The sequence below is a fragment of the Silene latifolia genome, chromosome 6, assembly GCF_048544455.1.
Source record: "Silene latifolia isolate original U9 population chromosome 6, ASM4854445v1, whole genome shotgun sequence".
Taxonomy (NCBI): Eukaryota; Viridiplantae; Streptophyta; class Magnoliopsida; order Caryophyllales; family Caryophyllaceae; genus Silene; species Silene latifolia.
This window is the reverse complement of record NC_133531.1, coordinates 102,390,562-102,408,256: the sequence shown is the minus strand read 5'-3', so window position 1 is coordinate 102,408,256 and position 17,695 is coordinate 102,390,562. Positions and strand designations below refer to the sequence as shown.

The 17,695-nt window shown below is 39.9% G+C and overlaps 1 protein-coding gene across 1 annotated transcript in view; it reads right to left on the bottom strand.

Annotated features, from left to right (window-relative positions):
• Positions 1-16,256, bottom strand: part of LOC141588414 (uncharacterized) — a 42,497-nt gene extending 26,241 nt beyond the window's left edge. Inside the window, exons 1-2 of the mRNA XM_074409858.1 lie at positions 16,220-16,256; positions 15,840-15,973 (exon numbers count right to left, since the gene is read on the bottom strand). Coding sequence (XP_074265959.1) covers positions 15,840-15,973; positions 16,220-16,256 — 171 coding nt within the window. The remainder of the gene's footprint in view (positions 1-15,839; positions 15,974-16,219) is intronic.
• Between the last annotated feature and the right edge of the window lie 1,439 nt (positions 16,257-17,695).

Below are 17,695 nucleotides of genomic sequence, written 5' to 3'. Positions count from 1 at the left end.
TGGTCGATCGAGGAGTTCTGCTGAGATCTTGGTCGATCGAGTGGTTTAATCCACTCGATCGAGGGGTCTTTCACGGGCATGGGCTTTGTTTCAGTCCGTGTGTTTAATTTTCGCAAAACATTGTTTGTTTCCTATTTAACCTATGTTTACTAGGTTAATTAGGCATCATCTTTTACTTAATCTTTTTGTCTATCTTTTTACCTTCCTTCACTGGAGAACTAGTTACGTTGCTAAAACCCTCTACTGTTACTTTCGTTTTCGGATTGCTTCATCGGATTTCGTGCTCTTTACGCCGGAAATTGCTTGGATTGTAATTCTTCTCTTCTCCTAATAATAATTAACCTTCTATTGCTTTGTAATTCTTGTTTTTGTTATTATTCTTTCGCCTAATTTCTATTTTTGCATTTTATTGTTATTTCGTCATGATATCTCATTGGGAAATTGTTTGTTGTTAGTCTTATTACGAACATGAGTAGCTAATCTCCCTTCATGTTGGGATTAGGGGATCTGCGGTAGAATAATGACGACGTAGTAGATGAATTAGACGAATTGACTAAGAGACCCTGTCACTATAGCAATATAACTGTAATTCTCGACCTAGTTGAGTGCACGCTTCTATGTCACCCATTAATCTGGCTACAATTAATCCTGGATCGAAAGATTGGACTAAATAGGCCTGCTATAAACAGTAGACTACCCTAATGAGGACGAAAGTTAAGTTAGTGGTATTTTAGGGTGGGAAGTGGACCGAAAGGACCTTCTAATATCCGTCTCGCATTAGTTCGTCCGAGTCATTTCTTCGCTAAGTTGTTGAACTACCGTAGTGAACCGAGTTCCCGACATGTCTCCCTCTTATTGATAGTTTAAATCATTTTCCTGCTTATCTGCTTCCCTCTTTATTTCTCTTCCTTTTACTCCGTAGTTTAGAAACCAAAAATTCAATCAACCCCCATTGTTACCGTAGGATTAGAATAGACAGCTGTAGTTGCATTACCTCCCTGAGGATTCGATACTCGACTGCCTCTACTACATTTTTAGTTGAGACCGTTAGGTTTTATTTTTGACAGTGTACGCGACAGGACGTGTCAAATTTTGGCGCCGTTCTTGGGAGCCAATTGTTCAATTTACTATTTGTTTTATTTTAATTCTTCTTTTAGTTTAAGGAACATCGTTCCTTAGACTATTCTTATATCTTGTCCGCAGTTTCTTCTTATGCGCAGGTCGCAAGGTGGTCCACTACTACCTTTTGATCCCGAGATTGAGAGATCTCTGCACGTAAAAAGGAGACTATTTCAAGAGCAACAGCCGAGGAAGAGCCCGGTTCTCGTGGTAACTTTTACGAGAACGAGCTTTTCAAGACAATCCACCATCTTCTCCAGTTTCCAATTCATCACTTGAGTCTATCACTTTCCCGGAATTTCCCGAAATGGCCGAGGAAGCTACCATTGCTAGTCACTCCGAGCCCACCGCTGACAATCTTTATAAAGGGTTCGAATCGCCTGGAGATGCTAGGAAGTTCGAGCCTAAGCCTTCTTACATTAGCATGGTCGAGAAAATCGGTTCGGGGAGCTGCGAAGGAAGATGCGGCTCAACATATGGAGACTTTCATTGATTATCGCTGCTCCATACCACCTCCCACTGGCGTGACACCCGACCAAATTAAAGAAACTATGTTCATCTTCTCACTCCGCGATCTTTGCGAGGGAGTGGTATGTGGATTTAGACAAAGTCGCTCACGGCAACAGATTGGAATTCGCTAGCATTGGCGTTTTATAAGAAGTATTTCTCTGCTTCGAGAACCATTGCCATTAGAGCTCGGATAACCGATTTCAAACGGGGTCCCGACGAGAACTTCCACGAGGCATGGTTGCGATTTAAGAAATTGGTGCGGACCATACCGCATCACGGTTTCGAAAAATGGAGTACGTGCAACCATTTTTACAATGGTTTATATGATGATCGGAGGGCTATATTAGATCTTTGCGAGCCCAACGGTCGATTTTCCGACAACTTGGGGCCGACGAAAGGATGGAAAATCATAGATGATTTAGCCACTCATAGGGCTGAATACGGGAATTCAAGGGGAAACCAAAGGAGAGTTGCTGAGTCCTCTTCAGTGGCTGCGTTAGAGGCCCTTACTGCTAGGTTCGACAAGTACGAACTAGGGGGAGCTCTAAAGCCAGGGATGTACCAGGTTAATGCCATGACAGACGGTCCTTTCGTGCATACGAGATGTGGGGTAGATGGACATGTCGCGATTATTGTCCTAGTCCTTATGAGCAATGTGCTGCCTTTCAACACTACAGGCAAAACAACACTCATTACGAGCCAAATATCCACCCCAATTTGAGGTGGAGTAACCAGCACAACGTACTCAATCCCACTTCCACTCCAAATCAGCAGCAGCCCTATATTCCACCACACCAGAAGCGACAAGGCTATCAGAAGCCTCCGTCTTTTAACCCTCCTAACCAAGGTGCTTCGTCATCTAGTGGGGTGAGCGAGATAGGCGAGTTAAAGTCCATGATGCAGTCCATTGCAAAGCAATTACAACAGAAGGACACGGCATTCAAGGCACTTGAGACTCAAGTTGCTCAACCGGGTGAAAATCAATCTTCGAGGCTTAGGTCATTTACCGACTCAAAATGACAAGAACCTAAATGAGACGGTGCATCTGATAGAGTTGAGAAGCGGTCTTTCTTATGAGGGACCAGAAATGAAGAAATCAGACTTGGAAATAGCTGCAACTGAGGATGAACAGTGTTCTGTCAAAAAGAAGGGTCTCACGACAAAGCAGTTACTCGATCGACTGAAATCAGGTGATCGATCGAGTGGAAAAGGTGAGGAATCTGGTCGATCGAGTAGTCCTTCTGCTCGATCGAGTGAACTGGAAGCTGAGGATGGTCGATCGAGTGGGAATGTTGCTCGATCGACTGAGGTTGCTGAAGAAAATGTTCGATCGAGTACACACATTGCTCGATCGAGTGATATTGCTGACGGGAAGCTTATTCGAGAGCCTGCTAGTGCTCGTTTAAGCGATGAATTACCAGAAAGGCCGTTCGAGAGGAAAGAAGCGTCCGAAGGATACTAAACTTGCTCCGGAAGACACTTTGGAGGCGAGAAATAAGGGACTCGAGATTCCAATTACTGTTCCCTTCCCGAGGCGGCTGCAGAATACCAAGATTAATCAACAGTTCAGCAAATTTGTTGAGCTTTTGAAGAGTTTGGAGGTTTCTGTGCCGTTCACTGAATTGCTTACTAAGGTACCTTCTTATTTACGATTTATGAAGGAAATTTTAGGTCGTAAGAGGAGTATAAATGATAATGAGACCGTAGCTTTGACAGAGGTGGGGTCACCCCTATCTCAAAATAAGCTACCTATTAAGCAATCAGACCCGGGTAGTTTTTCGATCCCTTGTCACATAGGAATGCAATTGATTGATAATGCACTATGCGATTTAGGCGCTAGTGTAAGTGTTTTACCTTTGTCTCTAGCTAAGAGACTTGGTGTGACAAAACTGAGTTGCACCAACATGACTGTCCAGATGGCCGACCGTAGTTTATCACGGCCACTAGGTGTAGCGGAAGACGTACCTGTTCGGATCGGGAAGTTCTTTATTCCCGTCGATTTTGTCGTCCTAGATATCCCCGAAGATGTGCACACCCCTATCATTTTAGGGAGGCCATTTTTGTCTACTGCCCGTGCAGTGATAGATGTCAGTGGGAAGACTTTGACATTTCAGGTAGGGGATGAGGAGCTGACCTTTCATCAGTCCAAATTCCGGAGGGCTCCCATGCAAGCTCAGCCTTGCAATGCCCTCTCTTCTGTTGACCCTATTATTGACACTCCAGATGAAAGTTTGGAGAATATTGCTATTATTGCTAACCCTCCGCCTCAGATTGAGAGCAACAAGGAGGAAAATTCATCGTTGTCCTTTCGCAGTACGGATGAAGGCAAGAAAGGAGCGAGTCAAAGGACGGGGGTGGAACCATTGTCAATCAAACTGGAGCCAAGAAGGCTAAGGAAGCTGACAGAGGGGCGATAACGAAGGCAGTTCGCACCTACATAGATGGGAACTACATCCCTCCTACTGTCACAAACAGTAATTCAAGCTCATGGAAGTCAAAGAGGACGGTCAGTATCGCTGAAGTGACGTCCTCCAGTCAGAAGCCCACGAAGGGGCTACTGAAAGCTAATGGGAATTAAACGGGGAAATGCCCCGTGTAACAAAGTGTAATAGACATATTGTTTGAATTTCCTTTGAATTGACTTTATTACGTTTTTATTAGGACAATTAGTTAGACATTCTTTTTAGCGTAGAATAAGACTATAGGCGTGTTCTTTGCATATTTGGTATTTTTGGGATGTGTTTGGATATGCTTTTTGCAGGTTTGGGGAAGATGCACGCAATTCAAGGAAGAAAGGACGAAAATTCACGAAGAAGTCCTCGATCGAGTACTTTTTGTACTCGATCGAGTGGAAGTTGGTTCGATCGAGCGTGCTTGCTACTCGATCGAGGAAGGCCACAGAGGAAATGGTCGATCGATAGACCGACTACTCGATCGAGCAAAGGGACATCCAAAAGACCTCGATCGAGTGACTTAAAATCACTCGATCGAGTGAAATGAACAGTGGACGGGAGTTTTCTTTACTTAACTCCTTATTTCCGTTTCATTTTCTAATTTTGTCCCTAATTTCTCCTAACACCTCCCTAATTGCGACATCCATTTCCCCCAAATCCCCATTTCTTGCCCAAAATTATCAAATCAATCACCTACATTCTATAACTAGCTAATTATTCTTCAATAGCCCCTTATTTTTCCCCTCTTTCGTGCTCGTTTTTGCGGTTTTTAAAAGGGATTAGGGTTTGCGGTTTTTCAATCGAAAATCCGTCTTGCTTGCTTGTTTTTGAAGTTTAATTGCACATTGTAGGTTAATCATCATCAAGTAAGTATTTCTATCACACTCTTTGCAATTTCTCTTGATTTAATTCGCATTTTTGAGGTGATTTTGAATTAGGGCTCGAAAATTCCATGTCTAGTTGAATTTATTCGATTAAATTGTGTTTAATTGCCCTTGACTAGCTTGATGATGATATTTTAGCAATTCCTCGCTGTTCTACATGCTTTATTCGATTTTTGCGCGAGATTCCGCGATTAGGGCTTCTCAGTCGACAAATTTCGACTGTTAGACGGTTGTCTTGCTGCCATGCTTTATTATTTGCGGTTATCACCTACTTGCTACTGTTGTTAACCGCTGTTAACTGTTTTTCCGTCCCCTATCGCCATTATGCTGTGAATTATTAGGAATCTCGCGCTGTGAGTGGTTCTTTTCGACTGCCCAGAGTCATACATGCCCCCATTTCTGGTTTCATGCTGTTTTAGCCCTTTTGCAGTCACTGCTTTATCATTCATTCACCACTCGCTTGCTGCTTTTCGAATCTTTTGAGGAATTGTTTGGTTTTGATTGCTGGAAGTCGAATTTTTTCGACTATTAGGGCCGTTCTTTTTGCTGTCACATGTTGGTTAGCGTTTGTTTTAACCACGGTTAGCAGCATACTCTCTTATTCATGCCCTTTTGACACTTTGCAGGATGGACGCGAGTTCTCTGTCTTCTACTAGTACGTCCTCCAGCTCGTCAGTGAGCGAGTCAGTGGCCCCTGCTGTTGCCACTAGCTCTGCCTTGGTCACCACTGCAGCCCCAGTTCTACTTGTCTCAGCTGCAGGGACGGTTTACTCCGCGGCCAGCTCAGCCGGGAGCTCGGTTCAGGCTTCACAGGCCATCACTCCTGCCGGGCCTTTCTCTTTACTGGACTGCGGGTTCAGACCCCGTTTTCCGCAGCCTGGTATGGTGCCACCGAGACCACACCAGCAGGCTAGCCAGCTAGCCATCACCGCCAGCCCATCAGGGGCTACAGCTACAGGAGAGGGTGCTCTCACACCTATACCGAAGCTGCCCACGGTACGTTTCACTTCAGAGGCTCACCGGAAACGGTACATTACTGAGATGAGGCGGGATATGGCTTTGGCTGTATTCCCGCTCTACGAGTTCCACATCCGAGCCCGGCGACCGATTCCAGAGGGGTGGCCTCATCCTTCCTTCTACCGATACCCAGCGGACGGGTACCCTCCACTTTCTTCTGACTCAGAGGAGGAGCCGGAGGAGACAGCGGTAGCACGAGAGGTGCGGTTACGGGCAGAGCAGGCGGCACAGCGAGCTTCCAGAGAGGAGGAGAGAGACCCTCCGTTCGTACCTAGTCCGGAGGATCAGGCTGGAGATGACGACTGAGTCTCCCCCTTGTTTGTTGCTGGTTTGGGGAGACTGTTTTGTTGAGTCGGAGTACCCGAGAGACAAGTGCCGACGACGAGTAGCTCTTGGTCTACTCACTTCCCGGTTTTACATTTGGTTTGGGGAAGTTCGTGCTTTGTATGTTTTCTTACTCTCTTTATTTCGTCTCCTTTATTTTTCTTTTGTTGGTTGTATACTCCCATCCCCCATTTTTCTGCTGGTGTATGCTGGAGGACAACGAGGGCGTTGTCCGTTTTGGTTTGGGGAGGGTATTGCATCCTTTTGAGTCTGCATCTGCATTTGTTTTGCATTCACGTTTAATTTTTCAGTTTGCATTTGTTGTTTATTTTCATAAAAATCAAAAATACAAACAAAATTAGAAAATGTTAAAAATTCAAAAAATTTCACGTTTATTTTTGCATTTAGGTTGAGTCGGAACGGTAGATTCCCGTGATGAAATTGCACTATAGCTTGTCATATTACTTGAGCCTTGCACTTCAATTGATGGTTTTTAGCTTTGTCATACGCATAGTCTATTTAATTTCTGTTCAAATAATAGTGATTGTTTAGACTTGACCTATAAACGGCAAACTACTTAAAAATTTCGAGTTTTAGAGCCATAATGGTGACATTCATGACCAGTTCATTAGGAATTTTGAGAGTAGTACTCCTTGCATAGCATGTTTGTCTCATTTGCACATTTATGACATTCAATTTCTCGTCAAATGCACATATTCGGGTTCGTGGTTGGTGTCACATGCAGGGAGGGTCTTGCAATTTCCCTTTCTTTACATCTTTCACCTATTTAGCTCCACATTGACCAAAACTTGCCTTTTTGACCCATTAGCTACATTCCAAACTAAGCCTGCCTAGTCAAGCTAGTTAGTCTGTCCTTTTGTGGTATGTTTTCCATTGCAGTTTGGTCTGTAATTCCCGTTTGGAGTTGGTGTTTGTATTAAGGAAGGAGGAAAGAAAGAAAAAAAAAGAGTATTGAAAGAAAAAAAAAAGAAAGAAAACGTGAAAGAAAGAAAAGAAAAAAATAGAAAATGAAAAAAAATGATGATATTCACGTGAGAGAAAAAAAAAAAAAAAAGAGAAATTGTCTAAAGTGTTGTCCCCTCTTGCCAGAGTTGAGAAGATGTTCGAAGATGTACAATCGATAAGAGGGTTGGTTGTTTCAGTTAGTTGTTTCAGACGATGCGTTTAAAAAAGGGAACTTTGTGACCGTCTGACTCCTCCACTCTTATTCCAATATTTTTTGAGGAGATTGTGTTTGAGTCTAGTGAGCTTTGTGCCAAGTGAAGGGCACTAGTACTTAGTCTTTCAGTCAGTTTGAGATCCGGATGGTTTATTATGGTCCTGTTAGGAACTAGCTTGACGCTTTTACCTCCACATTTCCATAACTTGTTTTGCCTTTTCTCACCTGAACCTCACTATTCCCATATTGTTTGCATACCCTCGGCTGTGACGGACATTGTTGGTTGGAATTTGTGCATTAGTACTTGAATTGTCTTTCATCTTTGTTGCATGCATGCTGTGTAGGTCGCAGTTAGGTGAGTGACTGCCTTTTCTTCTCTCTTTTACATATTACATTTGCCCTTTGCTTCATGAGAGAAGAGTGACCACGAGAGAGTCCAGTTTTGTTGGTCTTGCAAGGTCGATAGGTCGACTTTATTTACGAACGACTTATAATTCGTTTGCGTATTATTTGCTTAGCTTTAACCGTTGATTTTCGTTGTATTAAATTGGTTCAAGTAGACAAGTTAAGCTAGCTCTGAGTTATCATTTCCGTTCCATTAGTTTAGTTTTGAGTTTACTCGAGGGCGAGTAAAGGTTTGGTTTGGGGAGATTTGATACGTGCCTAATGTATAGTCTTTTTGGCCTATTTCAGCACGTATTTCTATGCATTTCTATGCTATTTTTATAGTATTTTGCCCCGAATTGGCTACTTTGGTGTATTTGGTCCTTTTTGTAGGAATGATCGCAAAAGTAGCGGAACCATGCTCTTTTCTGTCCTTTTGCATGCATTTAGAGGAGACGGGATTATCCCAGAGTGAGATGTTGCACTGAGAAGTGTCGTTGCACGCATTACGAGGTACTTGAGTGAAGACGTAAGCTGAATTGAAGATCCAAGTGGTCTATCGAGCTGTTTGGAGGACGATCGAAGGGTTCCTAGGCTCCCTGAGGCTCGATCGAGAGGTCCCTTCCTCGATCGAGTTAGCTGCATTTGACCAAGTCCTCGATCGAGAACCATGCTGGTCGATCGAGGAGTTCTGCTGAGATCTTGGTCGATCGAGTGGTTTAATCCACTCGATCGAGGGGTCTTTCACGGGCATGGGCTTTGTTTCAGTCCGTGTGTTTAATTTTCGCAAAACATTGTTTGTTTCCTATTTAACCTATGTTTACTAGGTTAATTAGGCATCATCTTTTACTTAATCTTTTTGTCTATCTTTTTACCTTCCTTCACTGGAGAACTAGTTACGTTGCTAAAACCCTCTACTGTTACTTTCGTTTTCGGATTGCTTCATCGGATTTCGTGCTCTTTACGCCGGAAATTGCTTGGATTGTAATTCTTCTCTTCTCCTAATAATAATTAACCTTCTATTGCTTTGTAATTCTTGTTTTTGTTATTATTCTTTCTGCCCTAATTTCTATTTTTGCATTTTATTGTTATTTCGTCATGATATCTGCTGGGAAATTGTTTGTTGTTAGTCTTATTACGAACATGAGTAGCTAATCTCCCTTCATGTTGGGATTAGGGGATCTGCGGTAGAATAATGACGACGTAGTAGATGAATTAGACGAATTGACTAAGAGACCCTGTCACTATAGCAATATAACTGTAATTCTCGACCTAGTTGAGTGCACGCTTCTATGTCACCCATTAATCTGGCTACAATTAATCCTGGATCGAAAGATTGGACTAAATAGGCCTGCTATAAACAGTAGACTACCCTAATGAGGACGAAAGTTAAGTTAGTGGTATTTTAGGGTGGGAAGTGGACCGAAAGGACCTTCTAATATCCGTCTCGCATTAGTTCGTCCGAGTCATTTCTTCGCTAAGTTGTTGAACTACCGTAGTGAACCGAGTTCCCGACATGTCTCCCTCTTATTGATAGTTTAAATCATTTTCCTGCTTATCTGCTTCCCTCTTTATTTCTCTTCCTTTTACTCCGTAGTTTAGAAACCAAAAATTCAATCAACCCCCATTGTTACCGTAGGATTAGAATAGACAGCTGTAGTTGCATTACCTCCCTGAGGATTCGATACTCGACTGCCTCTACTACATTTTTAGTTGAGACCGTTAGGTTTTATTTTTGACAGGTACGCGACAGACGTGTCACCTTGCATTTTCATGGCAAAACGAGACTAAATTGATTGAATTCAATGACCAAGCATCAAGGAGAGACAAGATTAGAAGGCCTTTGTACATACTATAGTAGATGGGCAATGATGAGAAAAGATCCTTGCATCCCCGAGGAAATCTCCAAGGATTTTATGAAGGAAAAGGAAGAAAAGAAGAAGAAATGAAGCTGTCCAGCAATCCGTGCGGATTGCCTAGAAGACGCCCGTCCTCCACCTCCACAATCCGTGTGTCTTCAACCCAAGACGTCCGGGCAACAACCCCAGAAGACGCCCGTCTTCTCCCAAAGACGCCCGGGCAGAGACCCAAGAATCTGGCCGTCCCGTGCCTAAGACGCACGGATTCCAAGACAGCACAACTTCGTTTTTCAAGCTTCAAAGAAAGATGCCCATCCTTCCAAAAATACCGGCGTTTCCTTAAGTAGGGCCTAATCGTCATTTAAGCCCTTAGTTAACCCCAATGCATCCACCTAATCCCCACTATAAATACCCCATTAGTCTAATTAGAAGAGCATGTTCTTCTTATCAATTCTTAGAGTAGTTAATATCAATCAAATCTCTCTTTAGTTTTGTAATCAACAATTAATCAAGTTTTAATACAAGTTTTATTTCCTTAATCTCTCTTTTGTTCATCCTTTATTTTGGGTAATTGAAGATTATTTGGGTTATTATTGGGAGATTGACAACCTCTCAATCAAGCATCAAGTACTTATCTTATTCTTTGCTTTATTATTGGAATCATTAGTAGGTATAATTCTCTTAATCCCTTTTTAATTATTGTTAATTACTTTCATTTATTCATCATGTTTCACTTTGTTGGTATGATTGACAACCTTGCTAGCATGTTCAACATGATAATGAGTGAGTAGTCACTTAGCTAGGGTTAATGGGTAATTAGGGGAAACCAACATGGGGAATGATTCATGCTTAAATTAATATGCTTTCATGGTTTATTTGCTTGCTTGTTATGATCTCAACTCATGCACATGTTATGTTTGATGAAATGCGAGCCTATGAATCCTTGCATTTTTTACCCATCACCTACCTTTTCAATGAGATTTGTAAGACATAAACCAACTCGAGTCTCATTAGACCATGCATGTTGTTGAGTAGGAAACACTAAGTTGACTTGTAGGTGTTGTACAATCTAATCGATTCGGCTCCGGGACCCAAACTTTCCTAGGATTGTAAGATATAACCCAACTCAATCTATCACAACAATAATTGCTTGCTTATAATTTGAGAACATGTTTGTATGATCAATTCCCATGAATCCCCTATGACTCCATGACACCCTAGTGCTTTTTATCAATTGTTTACAACCCTTTTTAATTCATCTTGCTTATTTACTTTCATTGCTATTTAGTTTAGTGACCTTCTACATCAACCCCAATTGTGACACCCCTAAGACACCACTAGTTGCAATAGAAATCTCATCTCAATTCCCGTCCCTTGGGATCCGACCTTTACATGCCTCTTTACTAATTGTATAGTTGTTTGTGAAGCTATAAATTGTGTTTTGGTCTAGGTGCTCCTAACGACAAGTTACCGAAAAGATTTAGTCCGACCAATTGTCTTATAATAAGTTTTTTTGTTTTTTGTTAAAATGTAAGAATATTATAACAATAGAAACAGAACCATTACAATATTGAAGAGTCTATTGATCCGAAATACTCGAGAGGGGGAGGGGGGGTGAATTCAGGATTTAAAACTTTTGAAAGCTTTTTCGATTATGTATATATAATTGATTATTTAAAGTTTATTGATTAAACTTTAACTAATCAACCAATGAGCAATTAAAACAAAGTAAACAAAAGAATGAAAGAGAGGAGACACACGGTTTTTGAAGTCGTTCAATTTCACAAATTGAAACCTACGTCCACTATTCTCGATTAATAAATTTAGTATCTTTCTACGGATTACAAATTTACTAACCCAACTCGTACAACTAACTCTAGCTGTAACTCAATGAATACCGTTAAATACTCGAACGACTAACTAACGCTAATAAGAAAGCAATAATGATTCTTGCAAAGGTTCACGTTAATGAACAAGTAAGAAATCTATTGAGTACTATTATCTTATAACGATAACTTATCAAAGGAATATACGAGTTTAAAACACACGACCTTTCAAAAATAACAAAACGGATTTCTGCTTGAAATGCACGGTTTTGCTTTTAAAAATAAAATCAATTTTATGCTTAAGGTCTCTCATTTAAATGTTGCAAAGACAAAGTATTTATAGGAAGGAAAGAGCAAGGCACACTCGGTTTCAAGAAACCTTAATGTCCGAAACAGGAGATATGTCAACAAATCATATCTTCTATTATTTCTTTTTTTAAAGCCTAAAAGATAATAACAAATATTCTAATAGATAGAATATAACTTATTTAATTATTATCTTTACCATAAATTCTAAGATATGATAAGATTTTCCATAACAAGAATATCTTTTATCATAAAGAAATATATTAAGTAAGATATACAAGATATGTAAAGATATTCCTTACAGAATAAAATCTTTACAAGATATACCATAGGTCACGAGATGTCACGGCTCATATTCCTCGTGACTCGTGCAAACCCTAGCTCAATATATGGGTTAGAATTTAGGTTTTAAGAGAGGCTATGTTAAAACCCTAATTAGTAGCATGGTCCAACTCATAAGTTGACCCAAAACAACTACTAACCAAAGTTTAACATAAAACCAAACTCCGCACTAAACTGAGCTTTATTAAATAAATACTCGTACTAAAACATTTAAAATAAACGTTAAAAACAATTTTCAAAACCAATTTTGAAACAATATATATCGTGTATAATAAACTCAGCATCTCAATGTTATAGTAGGAGAGCTATAACATTGAGCCCTTTTACTAGTAATGTTATAGCTACAAAGCTATAACTTTACCAATTCAAGAAATTCATTTATTGTTACCATTACGAGACAATCACCTATACTATTCTAATCTTCATAGGAGATCTTCGAGTACATCCAAGCTTGATTAATCTTTAGACGGACTTCGTCTTCACATAAATCTCGCATGAATCTTCAGATTTGTTTGATCTTTAATTGAGGCTTGACTATCATATACTCCCATCACAATTTTCTTTGTTGCTTGTAATAGATAAATCTAATCTAAAATACTTAACAAATGATTACGCACAACGAGTAAATACAATATTAAAACACTCTTGACATCATCAAAACATAAACATATATACTATATGATTCAACAAATTCCCCCTTTTTGATGATGGAAAGTCTCCTAAAATTGTGACTATGTATAAAGTTCCCCCTCAATATAATACCGTCATCTTAATAATAAAGATAAACGCAAGATCAAGACGATTAACATACAATCGAAAACGCAAGGACTTTAAGAGCTAATTGGTCTTGATAAGGAGAAAGCGTAGGTAGATGCTTACCATAGACGTTCTTTTCCCCCTCTTGACATCATCGAAAAGTTAAGAACAAAACTAAAATGACTAGAATAACATAAGACGAAACAAGAGATAAAACGCTATAGAGAACAAATTAACCACGCATAACCATAAGCATCTAGAGGATGAATTGTCATACAAACTTAAGAAAACATCTTAGTGACAATGGGCCGAATAAACACATGTTTGAAGAGGTATTTGGGCCATAATCCACAAGTACATGCCAAAATGGGCCGAATTAAGTTTGCAAAATACACCACTAGAATAATGAAAAGAAGCTAAAAATAGAAAGTGCTAAATAAGGTAAGGTGAGGCAAGGTCAAATGTTACGGGTTTTGTACGGGTTCACATAGTCGGGACGGGAACGATGTTCCAAGGCATCGAGACGGTCAAACGAGGTCCTCACGAGTTGAGCAAGACTTTGAAGACTACGTTCAAAGTTGAGGACCATCAAGGACAAAGCTTTATTCGCCTCCAAAGTTAACGATTGATCGTTTGCCATAGCCTTTCCATGCAAGACAAACGCACCTCCTTGACTTGTGAGAAAGGTAAGACGATCTCCACGTGGGAACACTTCCCCACGGATGGCCTTCAACTCCCTCTCAAAACCCATCAACCTTTTATCCACCTCATCCATCCAAGCATAAACCCGAGTAGCATCCAAACCCGACTCCATAGACGGTGATGGTCCAACTTGCGATAAAACCTTAGCCAAGGTAGTGGATTTCTCCTAAAACTTCTCCATCAAAGAAGTCATAAAAATTTCCATTTTTTCCTCCATTGCCCCCAAACCCGATTCATTAGGAACCTTCTCAACATCCTTCACAAGTACTAACTCGGGTCCATCAACCACAAGACCCATAAGCTTAATTAAGAGATCATACATACAATCTTTTGCGCTCACACCGTAGCTAGCCCGTCCCACAACTTATTTCACTTCTAACAACCGAGACACCCACATCCCATATGGAAGATTGATTGTTGTGCTAACTTTCTCCTTGGTAACCGTGAGACTTGTTTGGACTATACAGTTTAAGACAAGACTCGCTAAATTCACTTTTTGACCCTCCAACCATGAATAAATAATAATGGCCTCATAACTAGAAACCTTGTCTCGTCCTCCCCTTCTCGGCACAATGGTGTTCCAAAGAAAATTAAGGAGAAATTTAATTTTGGCCGAGAGAGGACGAACAACAATTTTCCCACCGTCCGTCCCAACTTCCTCAAAATACTTCTTAATTAACATCTCCTTTTCACCAACGACATTAGACCACTCAAGACTCGGATTAATATCAATTCCATCATCCGGAACCGAAAAAGCAGAGCAAAAATCCGAAAAAGAGACCGTCACATCAACACCATTAACCGTCGCATGCAAGACCCCTTTCTTAATCGTCACACTAGCGAAAAATTGAACAACTTCAACCGGATAGATTGGACCCGAAAATTGACTAATGTGACTCCACCCTTGAAAATCAAGAAAATCAATGAAAAATTTAAGAGCCGGGACATTAACCAACCAAGATTTAGGATAATACCTTCCTCCATGGATGGAATAGTTCAAGACACGAGAAACAAGGACACTTTCATCATGTGTCAAACAAACTCAGTTTAACCCTTCCCTTGTTGCTCTTTTCGAAACATCCCGGAGTAGAGTTCTGGTAACACCATTCCTTACAAACCTCGGGTTCATCAATATTATTCCCCTAATCAACAACTACCTTATTCTTCCCCTTAAAAAGACGGCGTCTTTTTCCCTCGGACATCGTGTCGTCTCGACCATGAAACAGGGGTGTGGACGATTATGGGTGAGGTGAAGGAAAGGTAGGAGAATTAGGATTACGAGATGGTAGTGGTGATGGTGGGTTGTTAAAGTTGCGGTTTTGTTGATGTCGTGTTGATGATCGGGTTTTTGCATGGTGAGAATTCATGGTAATGTTGATGGTTGAGTGAAGAGGATGAAGGTAAGATTGTGTTGATTTTTTTAAAAGAGAAAAAGTAGGCAAGTGGGGTGTGGTAAGGTGTACACGGCAAAGGGGGGGGGGGGGTAATTATAAGGTCTAGGACTTAGGGTTAGGTGTATATGGGAAGTGTCAATTCAATTTATGGTAAATTTGAAATATGGTAAGTGATAAAATTTGGTAGAATAAGAGATAAATTTTAGGAATTGTATTAGATGTAGGAAATATGAGGCGTGTGACTTTGTAGAGCAATATAGGAGAATTTTTTGTATGATTTGGAAAGTAAAAGATACGGTGTATCTTGAATTTTTGATAAATGATTAAGTTTGTATACCAACCAAATTCTAAATAACAAATAGAATTTACGATAAATATTTTCCTATAAACGAAATTATTCTGCAACGCAATATACGGACATAGTCATACAATCTTAACTTAAACTAGTCAGTCATTAGGAAATTAAACATATACAGAAGCTTAGGTACCACTGATTAAACCAATTTTCAACTGTAAAGTCTCAAATCGTTCTCTAGCTAACGATTTTGTCAAAATGTCTGCCCATTGTTTTTCAGTACTACAAAATTCAAGTTTTATATTCCCTTTCTCAACATGGTCTCGAATAAAATGGTGTCTTATTTCAATATGTTTGGTACGTGAATGTTGTGCGGGGTTTTTAGAAATAATTATGGCACTAGTATTATCACATAAAATAGGAATACATCCTACGTCAACACCATAATCACGTAATTGTTGCTTAATCCATAATAATTGAGTACATACCAGTCCTGCAACGACATATTCGGCTTTAGCAGTTAAGAGGGCAACCGAATTTTCCTTCTTCGAACCCCACGTAATAATACATGATCCGAAAAATGTGGCAACACCCGACGTACTTTTCCTGTCTAGAGAACATCCTACGTAGTCGACATCAGAATAACCGACTAGATCAAAGTTACACTCCATCGGATACCATAAATACAGCTTGGCCGTTCCAATTAAATATCGTAAAATTCGTTTTAAGGCCGTCATATGCGATTCTTTGGGAGATGATTGATATCTCGCACAAATGCATACACTAAACATAATGTCAGGTCTACTTGCAGTCAAATATAACAATGACCCAATCATCCCACGGTAAGTTGTTTCATCAATCGGTTTACCGTCTTCATCTAATGTCAACTTCTTATCTGCAACCATCGGAGTAGGCATAGCATGAGAATTTTCCATTCCAAACTTACGAATCAATTCCTTGATATATTTTTGTTAGTGGATTTTAATGCCTTCATCGGTTTGTTGTATTTGCAGACCTAGGAAGAATTTCAGCTCTCTCATCATAGTCATTTCGAACTCGGAAGTCATCAATTCAGAGAAATACTTGCATAGGCTTCGGTTGGTCGATCCAAAGATAATGTCATCGACGTAGATTTGAACAACCAAAAGGTTAGAACCCTCGGATTTTAGAAATAGGGTTTTATCAACGGATCCTCTATTGAATCCACTGTCAAGTAGAAATTTGGATAATCTGTCGTACCATGCCCAAGGTGCTTACTTCAATCCATATAGGGCTTTATCTAACTTGAAGACGTGATCTTCAAATTTGCTATTCTTAAATCCGGGGGGTTATTCAACGAAGACTTCTTCCTGTAGATACCCATTTAGAAATGAAGTCTTGACGTCCATCTGGAAGAGCTTCATTCCTTTATGTGTTGCAAATGCTATTAAAAGTCTAATAGCTTCAAGACGAGCGACAGGTGCGAAGGTCTCATTATAATCTATTCCTTCTTGTTGATTATAACCTTGGACCACTAATCTTGCTTTGTTTCTAATAATGACTCCGGCATCATCTAGTTTGTTCCTAAACACCCACCTTGTTCCAATGACAGATCGATCCTTTGGTCTAGGAACTAAGTGTCAAACCTTGTTTCGTTCGAATTGTTGTAGGTCTTCTTGCATTGCTACAATCACTACTACAAAAATCATAATAGACATCACTCAATAGACATAAAATATTTCAAAAAATCCGATGCATAAGTTTATGCATCAGATATTTTAAAAAAACCGATGTCTATACAATTCAATATGCATTGGATTTTTTAAAAAAACGGATGCCTATTAAATAGACATTAGACATTTATAATATCTCATGTATATTAAATTCACCCAAAATAGGTAAAAAATGACCAAACCACTCGCACTCACTCCCTCAGCACACCGTCTTTTCTCACTCTCACATTACATCCTCCCTTCCATCTTTTCTACTATCGGCTTCCACCATTACAATCCCTCGAAAACCACTCGATCTCTCATCATTTGACCCACGCAGTCTTTCACTTGGCGATTCATCATCTCTTCCTTTTTTTTCCATTCTCACATTTGAAAAGTTTCTGAACACACTGGGTATAATCTACCATTTCAATAATTTCATTTTAGTTAAGGTTTATATGTATATTTTTGATCTATTTTCATGCTAAATCGACTATATTAGTTTGTTGTATGCTGTTACTGTTCTTGTTTGATAATCAATTGCTGCTGTATTTGAAGTATTAGGATTAAATTAATATTACTTGATTTTTAGGGTTATTAAAATTGAGGATTTGATTGAGCTATGAAGAAAATTGGTGAAAGATTAGATTTGA